Genomic DNA, 14,070 nt, shown 5'->3' on the forward strand with positions numbered 1-14,070 from the left:
GAGAGCTCACAAAGCTTCTCCAGTATACGCTTTTGGGTATCATTGGAGGTAATACAAAGATATTCCATGTTTTCCTCTTTCTTTGTTTCAACATGGTAGCCATTCAAACGTATATCTTTGAAACTCAATAGATTCCTTCTGGAGTTAGATGAATACAAAGCATCTGGAATGGACAGTATTGTTCCATTCGGTAACATAATTTGGGCTCTTCCTGAACCTTCAATCAGATTTGCAGGAACTGATATGGTTGTTACCTTTGCTTTTGTAAGCATTAATTTTGAGAAATACTTCCGATCTTGAAGGATCGTATGAGTAGTCGCGCTGTCTGCGAGACAAATATCTTTGCCATAGCCTTTGTTTTGAGGGCATCCATAATTTACATCCATGCCACCAAATAAGTAAAATAAGCTGAAATCAATAAAGAAGACAACATTACCACTTTTATTGGATTGAAATTTAAACAACACTTCAGTTAATACAAATAGTACAGTTAATACAAATAGTACAGTTAATACAAATAGTACAGTAAGGAATTTAATCTAATTCGGACTCATAACCTTCATTCCCTCTTTTAGTAACAAAATCAGAAACATCTAGATGTGTCTTGTTTAGCTGACGTGATATTTCTGATGAGCCATCTATGGCTGGCGGAGCATGATCAATGTAATTTATCTCCACTTTCCTATTCTTAAGTGAAGCTTGATAGAGATCCGCCAAATGCTTGGGCGTACGACATGTGCGCACCCAATGTCCCTTTGCACCACATCTGTGACAAGGGCTTTCAACATTTCTAGGCACATGGCTCATCTGTGCCTTTCCCTTATTACGGGATGCATTTTTGCCATTCGTGGATGGACCACTCCTTGGACCTAAACCCTCTGAACGAGCACCACGATTTTTTCTATTTCCTTGCCCGTGGCCACGCTTGCCCCATCGCCCACGTTTGTGGATATTACCACGAGATGAAGTGGCATTCACTTCCTGAGATGCAGCATTTATTTCAGGAAGTGGCGCTGAGCCCGTTGGGCGTGATTGGTGATTCTTTAATAATAGCTCATTATTCTGCTCAGCTAACAAGAGGCAAGATACAAGTTCCGAGTACTTCTTGAAACTGCTATGTATGTATTGCTGTTGAAGGAGGACATTTGAAGCATGAAAAGTGCTCAGAGTTTTTTCGAGCATATCCTCCTCAGATATATTTTCCCCACATAGCCTCATTAATGAGGTAATTCTGTGCATAGCAGAGTTATACTCGGACACTGACTTGTAATCTTGAAATCTCAAGTGGGTCCATTCGTATCTAGCTCTTGGGAGAGTCATCGTCTTCTGGTGATCGTATCTTTCACCTAGAGCTTTCCACAGAACCAACGGTTCATCAACCACCACATATTCGCTCTTCAGCGCTTCATGGATGTGGCGGCGAAGAAAGATCATGGCCTTCACATTCTCTTCAGGCGAAGCATCATTCTCATCTACAATTGTTTGTCCGAGGCCATTGGCTCGTAGATGAATTTTGGCATCCAGGACCCATGATAAAAAGTTGTCCCCGGAAAGGTCCAAGGCAGCAAACTCTAGTTTTGCCAAATTTGCCATCCAAAACTTTAGGCTCAAGATCTGGGACATTAAGCCACTTATTAATAGGAATTTCAGGCCCTCATTATTCAGGTATATTAATTGATGATAAAAATAAAGTGCTATGAATTTGCTGGTATGGACGATAAACCCGCACCATACCTAAAATAAAATTAAATGTGCGGTAAAGTAAATTCATAAAGTAAATTGCTTGCTGTATGGATGTTAATTCCGCACCATACTTTAAATAAAATTAAATGTGCCGTAAAGTAAATTCATAAAGTAAATTGCTTGCTGTATGGACGTTAATTCCGCACCATACTTTAAATAAAAGTAAATGTGCGGTAAAGTAAATTCATAAAGTATGAGGGTTAATTCCACATCTTACCTTTAATAAAAGTAAATGTGCGGTAAAGTAAATTCATAAAGTAAATTGCTTGCTGTATGGACGTTAATTCCGCACCATACTTTAAATAAAAGTAAATATGCGGTAAAGTAAATTCATAAAGTATGAGGGTTAATTCCACATCATACCTTAAGTAAGAGTAAATGTGCTTGTATGGGCACTAATTCTGCTCCATACTTTTTAAATAAAAGTAAAGGCAGTTGTGTGGACGATAAACCCGCGCCACACCTTTAAATAAATATTGCCGTATGGGTAATAAACCTACACCATACCATAAATAAAATAAATGTGGGGATAAAAACCTCCACATAATATATATGAAGTGCATAATATATCATATATTGTGGGCAATATAACTGCGCCACTATTCAAGATATAATAGATGGGTTTTAAGATCACACCATCATTTTATTACAATAATTTGTATTACAACGCGATGGGTAAAAATTACACCACCATAAAATAACAGGACTGATTAAATAACTTAGAAATTACAAATTACGTTACAAAGAAGTAAATTAAACAAGCATGGATTAAGCAACATAGAAATTGTGAGAACACAAAAAAAAGAAAGTTTGCATGTCGTTGTAGTAGTAAAGTGAGAGTAGACATATGACAGAGAGGAGACAGAGAAATAACCACATAGTGTTGAGTTGAAAAATTTCAGAAATAAAAGGAGAGACTATCGTGCTGATAACGTGTTATAAAATAACCTGAGATATGTGCGAATTTTGAGCTGCACGTAAAGTAGATGAGACACAGTATTTAACGAGGTTCGGCTATGCCTACGTCCTCGGAGAGCAGCAGCAGTAACCTTTTCACTATATAATAATATGATTACAATAGTGTTTACAATATGTGAGGCTTACTGAATTTTCTCTCTTCTCACTCACCCTCTTTCTTTCTTTCTTCTCTTCCTTCTCTTCTCTTTTTCCTCTTCTCTTTTTTCCTTTTTTCTTCTTACGTTTTCTTCTTCTGATGGTTTTATTTATAGGCTGAGATACCTGCATCCGTGAGTCTACAGGTAAGAAGCCTCCAAAAATTTTTTTTGCTTAATTTCTTTGTGGGCCCCATAGATGTTTGCTTAATTTCTTTGTGGACTCCACATGTTTACAACATATATATATATATATGTAAGAACCCAAAACAAAATATCTAAAAAGAAAGAAAATATCTAAAAAGTAAAGAAAATATCTTTTAGCGAAAAGACCAAATTGCCCTTGCTTTTTTTTAATGGGGAAAATTTGACTTTTTGATCGAGAAAGAATTTGGGAATTCCGCTTGCTCCATTGCGTAGAGCACGGCGAAAGGAGTCCGTAGACACGGAGTGGGCCCGAATCGGAGTTGTAACAAAAAAGTTATGGTCAAAAGAGTCTCAGTGGCATAACCGTAAATATTTCGAAGTTGCATCTATATAAACCCAGACTCTGCGCGAAACGGGCCACCGACTTCCAGAGGGTGCTGGCGCCGCCTCCGAGCTCCAATGGCCACGGGACCGGTAGTGTTGGAACCACCATCGAGTCCCCTACCTTTTCCAACCGACATCAACCCGGGGGCCGCCCTGAGCTGGCCGGAAAATTGTGTTTTCCGACGGAGGTTCGTTCGAAGCTACCCGAACTTCCAGTTTGAAATTCTTCCTCGTTTCTCCACCAAATTGATCTAGTAAGGTATGGTTTTTGAGCTATTTTTCGTGTTCTAGCTGATGGGTATATGGGCTTCGATCGATTTTAGCGTTAAGGGGTTCGATTTTCGACTTGAAGTTTGGCCAAAACTTCGGCCCTTCGAAACTACCATTTCCGGTCACTTTTTGGGGGTAGTCCAAGAACAAAAGTGACTCCAAATGGGGTGTTTTACCTAGGGTAGGAGTTTGGAGTCTCGGTTCCATGATTTTTCGGCACACCCGAATCGCTTTGAACACCCGATCTGCCCCGCGCGTGTGGCGGCGCGTGGGCCAGGGTGGTGGCATGGCTCTGGCCAGTTTTGAGGTCCTCGTGTCGTCACGAGTGCGTGGGATTTCGCGGATCTCAATTCGGAGTCCGTTTGAGCCCCGAACGGATTTTCCATATTGCGCGGTCCGTCGGTGCAGTGTCGTGTGATTGTTGGATCGCGTTGAATTTTGGATATGTCGGTCTACGTGATTTCAGGATCGCGTAGGATTCGACGAATCGCGAATCGGAGTCCCGGATACTTCGGAATCGCGAATCATGGGGCTATTGTTAGGGTTTTAAGCGATAACGCGATTTTGGCCAATCCGACCGTCCGTTTCTGGCCAAATTCGCAGAACATGGTTCCCGTCCTATGAGAAATCTTCAGGGAAGTCCAGATTGGCCATCGGAGATCGTGGACCCCACGGGTCCCGAGTCGGCCGATCTGACAATTATCGTTTAGCTGAGTATCGGACCTCCCAAAAACTGGTCCAACTGTCTGAAAATGCTAATGTGGGTATAGGAGTAATTTGAGTTGAAAAGCACGTATTTTTAGGAGCCGGGGGCAGGGTGTTTAGTTGAATTTCGTTTTATTCAGCAGTTTATTAATTTAATCTTTCGGGGTAATCAGGCACCAGGAGCCCGACAGGATTTTAAAAGGAGACCTCCGAGGGATCGAAGTAGCTCGGACCATCTGTGAGTGGACCTTCTTTCATAAATCAAATTTCATGAATGAATTGATGTGCTTTTATATGAATTGATGTGCTTTTATATAAAATAGATTTTATAAATGATTTTATATAAATGAGTTTTATAAATGAGTTTATTTGAGTAAGTTTCTTCATTCAGTCTTTGAGTAAGTTTTAATACGATTTTGAATATGATCAGTACAGTAATAATTCTATAAGTTGGTGCTGCTTATTTACCAGTTACAGAAACAGAGTTTGAGTTTTGAATCAGTTAAGACCGCAGCACGACTTGAGTTTTACAGTTATTATTCAGATATTTCTTTTTAAAAGGACATTATTTTAAAACCACCTCGTACCCTTTTTTCTTTATGGTGATTACCCAGAGTCGGACCGATGTCTACGGACATCCAGTCTGATTATAGTTCAGTCAGTACACTTGACTTGCCTCACGAGTTTCGGGGACGCTCGGACCGTGAGTGCCAGGATTTGCGGCTCGGCAGACTTGGTGTCCCGAGACCTGCCAGGATTGCGGCTCGGCTGACTTTATGTCCCCGAGACCTGCCGGGATTGCGGATCAGGCTGACTACGGTCCCCTGCATCCTGCCAGAGCGACTCGAGTTGACTTGGTGTCATCGAGGAATCTGCCGGCGGGACAGGCTGATCATAGTCCCCCGATTTCGCCAGTTTGCGGCTCGGGTAAGTCTGTGTGACGCCCGAGACCTGCCAGGGAATTGACGGAAATGACAGGGGTACATATTGGTGGTATTTTCAAAGGATTCTGAGTTTCTTTATTAAATGTTGATTTTCAGCTATTATAAATCAGTTTTTCTGATTTTTTTGGACATAGATCCCTTTATATTTATTCAATTATGAAAGGTCTGAGTACAGAGTTTTTATACGCAATTGATTTCAGTACTTTTATGAAAGCTTTGAATTCAGTGGTTTTTGTATGAAACTTTCGAGCTTGAATATGACTGATATAGAATGCCTTGAATTGACTATGCGTGATGTAGAAGGTAAGTATTCAGTTTTATTTAGTTAAATTTTTTTTTTTTACAATGGGGGATATTATGTTTATGAGAATTGCTTTGAAGAACATTATTTTTGGTCCACTCACATTTTTTCAAACTGTTTTTCGCCCCCAGGCCATAGAGGTACGCGGGATCCACCACCGGGCCAGTCATAGCTTCCGCGCTTCAAGTCAGGTAGAGTTTATAGAAAATCCCTGAAACCTTGAACTTTAGGAAATGCTCTGATATCTCATTGAAACTGAAAAACTGGAGTTGGGATTTTATTATTTGAATTATTCTGGCAGTTGGTGTGGATTAGTTGAATGTTTAACAGGTGTAAAGTTTTGGGAATGGTCAAAATACAGGGGAGACTCTGCCGAATTTTCGGCAGAAGTCTAAGGGAATTTTAAAGAAGAATTGAAGCAAGAAGGGTAAAAAGGTCCTTTGTGCCCGACATTTGTCAAGTGTCGGCCACGCACGGGACTTGGCTCGAATTCCAAAGTGGAAATTGGGTTGGGTCCTGTCAATATATATATATATATATAAGAGTATTTCCACTGGGAAGCCCCGGCCCGGGCAAAAGGCTCCCTAGGCTCCAAAATGTGTTTTCAGCAATCAATTCTAAACAGGGCAAAAGTTGGGCTCCACCAACTTGGGCAAGTCCGAAGGCAAGACTTGCATGGGCTGCTACCTAGGCAAGCTGACCTAATGCTAACATCATTGTGACGTCAGTAGCCAATTTAAATAACAAAAAAAATTGAAAAACCAAAACCAAAATTTTCAGAATTTTTTTGTTTATATTTCATCTCCTCATATCTCATGTGAATAGTGGTTGTCATGGCAATAGGTGGAAAACCAAAAAAAAATTGTTAGGGCAGGCACTATTCATATGAATAATAATAGCATTTATCTCCCACTTCCTTTTGTCATGACAAACAGGAAGAAATGCTCTAAGAGAATTATAAAGGCAAACTAGCTCCAACAGGATTTGTCAATGATCATTTTATGTAGTGATACACTATTTTTGTTTTATTTCAGAAGCTCTTAAGTTTGAATTTTATGGACGATATTTGTTGTATCAAGGAAAAAACAAATAAGCTGAGTTCCAAGTTTATAGTGTTGTACGAACGCATTGACACAATGGTATAATCATATTACGTGTCGAGTACAGGCAAGAGCCCAACCCTGTCTAGGTAGGGGTGAAGCCCGACCCAAATTCTTGTATATATAGCCCAGCCCAGCTTCTTTAAAAAATTAAATATAAAAATAATAGCCATCCCATAACAGCCTTCTTCTCTCTCCAACCAAGAGCCAAAACGTGTGACTTTGTCTGCTCATCTCCACCACTTCTCCTGTGCGTGCTCACTTCTTTTTCTTTTTTTCTTTTTTTGTCTTTTTCTTTCTCCTGTTTTCCTTCTTCTTGTACACTACTTTTTCTTGTGATTTAATTATAAGACTATTTCAAAATTTTGATTTAGTGATCTAGAATACTGTTTTTTTTATTTTTTGCAATTGATGTGTAATATATAAATTTACATGTGTTACTCTGTAGGAAGTTTTTACTTATTTATGAAAGTTGTATTTTTTTCTTATCAATGAAATTCACTCGTATCGTTAAGTTCTATTTGATGTATAATTGGGGAAGTTTTCAAGAATGTAATTGAAGATGTAGGAGTAAATAATACAAGTGTTTATTGTGTTATATACAAATTAGAAAATATCATTTAAAAATAAAATAGACTATCGAAATTTCAATAGAAACTTTCTGATTGAAAAATTGACCTAAAAGTTAGCCCTAGTTATTTTTAAATTCTAAATCCGTGCCTGATCGAGTATAGTTGAATATTTACTAATACTATACTCTACAGTAGAAATTGACATCCATTCATATGATGATATAACAATACACAAACGTCTTATACCAAGTGACCATGTTTCAATACCACCTGATAATTTTTCATATGCATCAACCTTTAAGTCAATAGTTAGGACAACCATCGTGAATTTTCTCCGACATCATTAAAACATTGATACTGTGGATTATAAAATAAAATAAAAAGCTAACGTGGGGACCTTACTTTGGCGTAATTAGAAGGGACAATGAGACGTGATTGCTTTTTATTACTATTTTCATTTATTTATTAGGTGTGAGAAACTAAGAAATAATTTGATTTTCTCGCGTCAGTTGTGAAACCACACCATGTTTTTTTGTTCAAATTTCTGTGAAATTGGTGCAATAATAAAAGTAAGAAAATAATTTCCAATTAAAAAAAAGAGAGCAAGAAATAAGTTTGGAGAACCCATCAACTTATTAATTTTAAATTCTTAATAAATTCCAGCAAGGTGACCTTTATTAGTCTAATCTACATATCTAGAAGAAGATCCAAATTTCCAAAAAAGAAGCTTCCCAGCAACCCCAACACTGACTTATTCCTCCAAACGTGCACGTTATGGATAGGCCATTGAACTCAGATTAATCCATGAAATGGTCAGAAATTGATTAATTAGGTGTAATTAAATAAGTAAATAAACACGCAATTTGACTAATAATCATTGAGTAGATGCCATTACAGAAACAAAGGAATGGTCTGAAAATTGATTAACAATGAATGAGAATCTACAAAAGCACACCGACAACTCCAACCAGCATATTATTCATGCCTCCGCGTGACAAGTTTAACAAAAACATGCGGCAAACACAATAAGCATCAGCCCTCCATCACAACCATCCGAACATCATAACTAGTTATCAAGTAGCTGATTAATTAGAGAAAAAAAGAGAGAAACGATTGTGTTGTCGCCACTAACTTATCCATCTCGGATTTATGTGAGTGAGTAATTCTTTTACGTGATTGTTATATTGCCGTGTGTCGTGACACTGTGATAGTTGCATATTAGAATTTTTTTCATATAAAAAGAGAAATAAAGATAGAATTGCAAGTGAACCCAAAAAAAGAGAGGAGTTTTTCCCCAACATTTTAACAAAATCACATCAGAATGTCATTTTAAGAAATTTTATATGACTATTGATTCTGATTTCCAACTGTGTAACATAACTGAATCCCTTAAAAGAACATCATTATTAATAAATCTAATTTACTCAGTAAATTTTTTTTAATGAAAATTAGCACACAAAGAAACAAAATGTAAAGAAAATTAATATTCCTCATTTAAAATGCCAATAAATGTGTTAGTTGCAGTGGAAGACAGAGAATCTAAAAAGCAAGTCAACCGTCTATTGCTCTGTGCTTCCCGAAGGTCTACAAAGGCAACACAGAAGCTCCAATGGCAAAGGCTCAAAGGACCCTCTCTATTTTCTTCCTCGTTTTTTGTTAGCTTCTCTTCCGAAAACAAAACCAAAAGAAGCAAAAGGAACCCAATAGTATCAATTATCTATACTAGCAGCTATAGCTAGGATATCTGTAAAAGAAAAAAGTGTGATCTTTTTCGTGTCTGAATTGAACTTGGGTTCAGTATACATGTCTTTTTCTGGGGAGAGGGTAAAAAGCTTGTTGGGAGATTGTACCCAGAAAAGAAAATATCAGTCTGGGACAAAATCTCTGTTTTCTCACGAGCCTTCATATTGAGTTTTGTTGACGTTCTCTGCATTTCAAGACTTTGTTTTGTTTTGCTTGTTGAATTTGTTTGAAAGCTGGGAAGATAGAGATTTGGGAAACATTTGTTTGGATGGGGGTTTGCTGGAGCAACAAAATCAAGGCTGAAACTCCTTCTCATACAGGTATGGCTATTATTTCTTGGAAAATGAACTCTGTTACTACTTTCATCAGAGAACATGAAAATTATGATTTCCTGAACGTCTTCTTTTTGGTTGGTTAGATGGGTTTGTTATTTTGAGGTAGTTTTATAGGATTTTAATTGAAGCTGTAAGTTTTTGTTGCTAGGACTTTGTAAGCTTACCAAGGATTTTGATAATGCTTAAGAACATTTTCCTCTATGCTATAAGCTAGAAAGTGCTTTTAGGGAACTATCGAATTGGTAGCACCATGACTGTGTACAGTATGTTTTCACTTTTCACCTCTGCCTATTGAAGTGAACATTTGGTAACATAGGTCCATTGGATTACTTTCTCTGTAGGATTCAATTCTAAAAATGGGAGTGCTTCAAATAGCAAGGCGTCATCAGGTTCCATGCCTGTCACTCCTCGGAGTGAGGGTGAGATCTTACAATCTACTAAATTGAAGAGTATCGGCTTCAGTGAGCTCAAAAATGCCACAAGAAACTTCCGTCCTGACAGTGTACTAGGAGATGGCGGTTTTGGTTCTGTTTTCAAAGGTTGGATTGATGAAAGTTCTTTCATAGCTACCAAGGCCGGTACTGGCATGGTGATTGCCGTGAAGAGGCTCAACCAAGATGGAATCCAGGGTCACAAGGAATGGTTGGTGAGTGCAGTCATCCCCTTTTCATCTTTATGAGTTTTGATGGTCTGGTTTATTTACTTGTGTGCATTGTACGCTTAAAACTTCATGTCATAGTAGTTTATGGCTCTTTAAATTAGGAGAAACTTGCAATAAGAAGTTCTCCATATCACCTAACTGTAACTCTTCTATGACTTGCAATTCTTGGCTAGAGTATTGATTGTCAATTTGGCATGATTTTTGGAGCATTTCTCAAATAGCAGAGTAATTAACACTACATTTTGGACCTGCAGACAGAAATCAACTATCTTGGGGAGCTGCATCACCCTAATCTTGTGAAATTAATTGGTTATTGCTTAGAGGATGATCATCGGCTCTTAGTTTACGAGTTCATGCCTAAGGGTAGCATGGAAAATCATCTATTCAGGAGTGAGTTTCTTACATCCTCAATAGTGGCATTCATTTTGAACCTTTCTCTCTCTCCCCCTCCTTTTTTCTCCTTAGAGATAGCACACAGCAAGTTGCCTATAATAACTTGTTACTGAAGCATTAGCTACCGCTGCAACAGGAAGTTCTCACTTTCAGCCACTATCTTGGAGCCTTCGAATGAAAATCGCCCTTGGTGCTGCAAGGGGACTTGCTTTTCTCCACAATGCTGAAACACAAGTCATACATCGCGACTTCAAGTCGGCTAATATTTTGCTCGACTCGGTACGTAACTCAATAGCATACTTTAATCAGATTCAGTATGGCTGATCGTTTGCCTCCGTACTGACTCATTATTACAATTTCAGAACTACAATGCAAAGCTGTCTGATTTTGGATTAGCCAGGGATGGCCCAACTGGTGACAAGAGCCATGTCTCTACTAGGGTCATTGGAACTCAAGGATATGCTGCTCCTGAGTATTTAGCCACAGGTACTACTTTCATATTCATTTCTTCTCTAAAATCCTTGACCTGTATGGAACCTCTTTGGCTTCTAGAAACCAAGGACCACTCCAAGTTTCATGCTTTAGATGACATTTCAATTTTCTGAGATGCACTTTTGCAGAGCTAAAACTGTTTGTCCAAAATAATTTAAAATTTGTTATTCATAAAGCATTTGCCAAGTAAGGTTATACCTCATACTGTTGAAGAAGTACGAATTTGTGTAGCTTATCAACCTTAGTTGACAATAGTTCTGCATTCATGAAGTTAGTCTATTAACATTACCCTCAGAAAATATCTGCCCTGTAAATCTCAAAAGAGGATAGGGGTGGGACAAGTTCCATTAGTTAATTCCATGAAGTACATCAATTCCCAGTAACTTCTCCAACATCAAAAGCCCAAAAATAATCTGTCAAATAACCTACGTTCAATTGTTGACCACTGATGGAATGTGGGTGCAATTGCCAAAGCTTGGTATTATAGAGCCAAAGTACAGTTAGTGCTTACAATTAATTGCATGTTTTCTTCGGCAGGTCATCTTACTGCCAAGAGTGACATATACAGTTTTGGAGTTGTTCTACTAGAAATGTTATCTGGACGACGAGCTATAGATAAGAACAGACCAACTGGAGAACACAACCTGGTGGAGTGGGCAAAACCATACCTGAGAAACAAACGCCGGGTTTTTCGTGTCATTGATTCTCGACTTGAAGGCCAGTACTCACTCAATCGGGCCCAAAAGGCTGCCAACCTTGCACTTCAATGTCTTTCTATAGATCCTAAGTACAGACCCGACGTGAACGAAGTGGTAACAACACTGGAGGAGCTTCAGGAGACAAAGGACATGCAGAAAAGTACTCAGAAAGAGAACCATGTAACTAGTCATGGCCATTCTAATGGTGCTCCTAATGCTTCCAGAGTGACTGCTTATCCCAGGCCTTCTGCATCCCCACTTTTTGCTTGAGACAAATTTTTCATGCTGCCCAAGATACTAGGGAAGGTGTTGAGTAAAGTCTTGAGAGTTCAAATTTGTACATAGGCAAGATTGTTCTTGTTGAGTATGAAGTGATTGTGTATAAATATGTATTTGAGCCTATACTTTCCAAATCTTTTCTGGTTATTTTCTCACAGAACCATTGAAGGTACATATATAGTTCTGTTCAGGATTGTGTGTGAGTCTGATTGAGCTCATTTTTGGTTCCTCTAGAAATTATGTGACCTTGTTAAAATCCTCCATGAAGGCATAGTCTAGATATTGGATTTTTTTTTTTTTCTTCTTCACTCTTTGTTTATTGCGGATAGATGGTTGAGGATATTGAAGGTAATTATCTTCTCAAATTCGATTGGATCAAAATTGTAACAACCATTCCTCTTTCCCGCAAATGTACCTCCTAGTTATGCTTTACTGGGACTCGAACCCAAGCTAATAACCAGAGACTTCAGTCCTAGCCAAAATCGACTGGGCTGTCACTGTTTTTTAGTTATTTGTTGGTTTTATTGTGCTTATACAATGTACTTAATTGTTAAAATTGAGATCACAACGGACGATTGAAATCACAGAGTACCAAACTCAAATTGAACTCTTTTTAAATATGAAGTTGACGTCTAACCATGACAAAGAAGAGGAGGAAAGTCGTTCTCTTATGAAGAGTTACCAAAACTTGTAATGAAAACAAGAGAGACTATTTACTTGAATAAAAGATGGTCAAGTAACATCCTTGAGAGCAATAAAGTGTAATTTGAATAAGATAGCCATGGACTACTATAGGCAAAGATAAACCAATAAAGCCAAGTGGGAGAAGTATGGAAGCAGTGTTGTGATACCGCTGCATACTAGATCTCGGGATCGAGGTCTCTGAAATCTTTATTGGGTTGCTGACAAGTAAGTCCACCTTCTTCAGACCTCTGATGCAGTTCATTTGCTGCAGCCTCTGAGATATTGGTGTTAATTCTTCTTCCTTAGTTTTATTGAGGTTTCTATCCTATAGGCCAACATTAGTAAGCATGATGAACACAAGAGCAAGATATATCTTACTCTTGTGTTCATCTCGAAAAACATTGCAAAAATTGAATTATCAACATCATTGTTTTCGGTGTTTTTGAGAGAGAGTGATGGTAGTTTCCTTTTGCAAGTTTTATTGAGGATACTAGCCTTCACAAAATTAAAAAAAACCAAATGAAAATAAGGTTGTGCCGGAAAGCGGAAGTCAAATAAACCCCGGAGCCTTGAAGATGAGGACCAAACCAAAATCTTTGTTGGAGCAAATCTCAACACCGACAACAAATCGTCATCCCAAAAAATCGACATTGTTGGTTCACCGAATGAATGATTGGTGCGGCACGATTTTGATTTTTGAGGGGATAGAGTCGAGGCAGCAAGGAAGAAGAAAGATAATAAAAAGATGAAGATGAGAGATAATGAGAAGGGAAAGATAGTCACGAAGAGGAGAGAGAAGAAGGAAAGAAAAGCTTTTCTTTCTCGCAAATGTGGTGGTTGCACCCTCAAATAAGGATAAGATGACTTTATAGCTATACCAAGCAAGAAATAAGAATAAGATGACTTTATAACTATACCAAGCAGGAAATAAATGACTAAAACAAAACATAAACTCACGCAAATACACCCAATGGACATGTGAAATCGGTGATGACATGCGTATGTGTAATACACTATGCCACTAAGCAAGAAAAGTGGATGTGGAAAGAAATTTGTGATCCCAAAATTAAAAGGTCTATGGCAACTTGGCAAGGTAAAAAAATTGAGCAAGATAAGGGTGAGAAGAGTGTATTAGTAAAGTGATTGAATTGATATAAAGGGGTATTTTAGGATAAACGATCTTATTATTTATTAAAATTTTACCGCGAGTGAGAACACTGGCGGGAACTAGCAACAACCTTCAAAAAATAATAATGTGACTAACCTCCATTTTGCTCATAATATTTGTTTTACTTTTTATTTATTTATTTATATGCCTGCTTCTAGTATGAATATTATGAAGATATCCTAATTCATCTAATTTGGATTTAAAAGAATCCAAAATTAGCTCTCTGTCATTTATTTAATTATATTATTTTATATGAAATCCCTTTTTTTATTGGCCTTTTGGATGAATTTGATAGACAAAAAGCTCAAATCTGCCAGCTAGGTTAAATTTAGAGGGAAA

The 14,070-nt window shown here is 38.0% G+C and overlaps 1 protein-coding gene across 1 annotated transcript; it reads left to right on the forward strand.

Moving 5' to 3' along the window:
- The first annotated feature begins 8,823 nt into the window (after nt 1-8,823).
- LOC117630680 (receptor-like cytoplasmic kinase 176) lies at nt 8,824-12,178 on the forward strand. Its single transcript, XM_034363390.1, has 6 exons — nt 8,824-9,341; nt 9,698-10,002; nt 10,272-10,407; nt 10,547-10,689; nt 10,773-10,896; nt 11,440-12,178. Exons 1-6 carry the CDS (start codon nt 9,290-9,292, stop codon nt 11,868-11,870), a joined length of 1,191 nt encoding a protein of 396 aa, XP_034219281.1. The 5' UTR covers nt 8,824-9,289; the 3' UTR covers nt 11,871-12,178.
- The last annotated feature ends 1,892 nt before the right edge of the window (nt 12,179-14,070 follow it).

This window comes from Prunus dulcis, chromosome 6 (genome assembly GCF_902201215.1).
Source record: "Prunus dulcis chromosome 6, ALMONDv2, whole genome shotgun sequence".
Lineage (NCBI taxonomy): Eukaryota > Viridiplantae > Streptophyta > Magnoliopsida > Rosales > Rosaceae > Prunus > Prunus dulcis.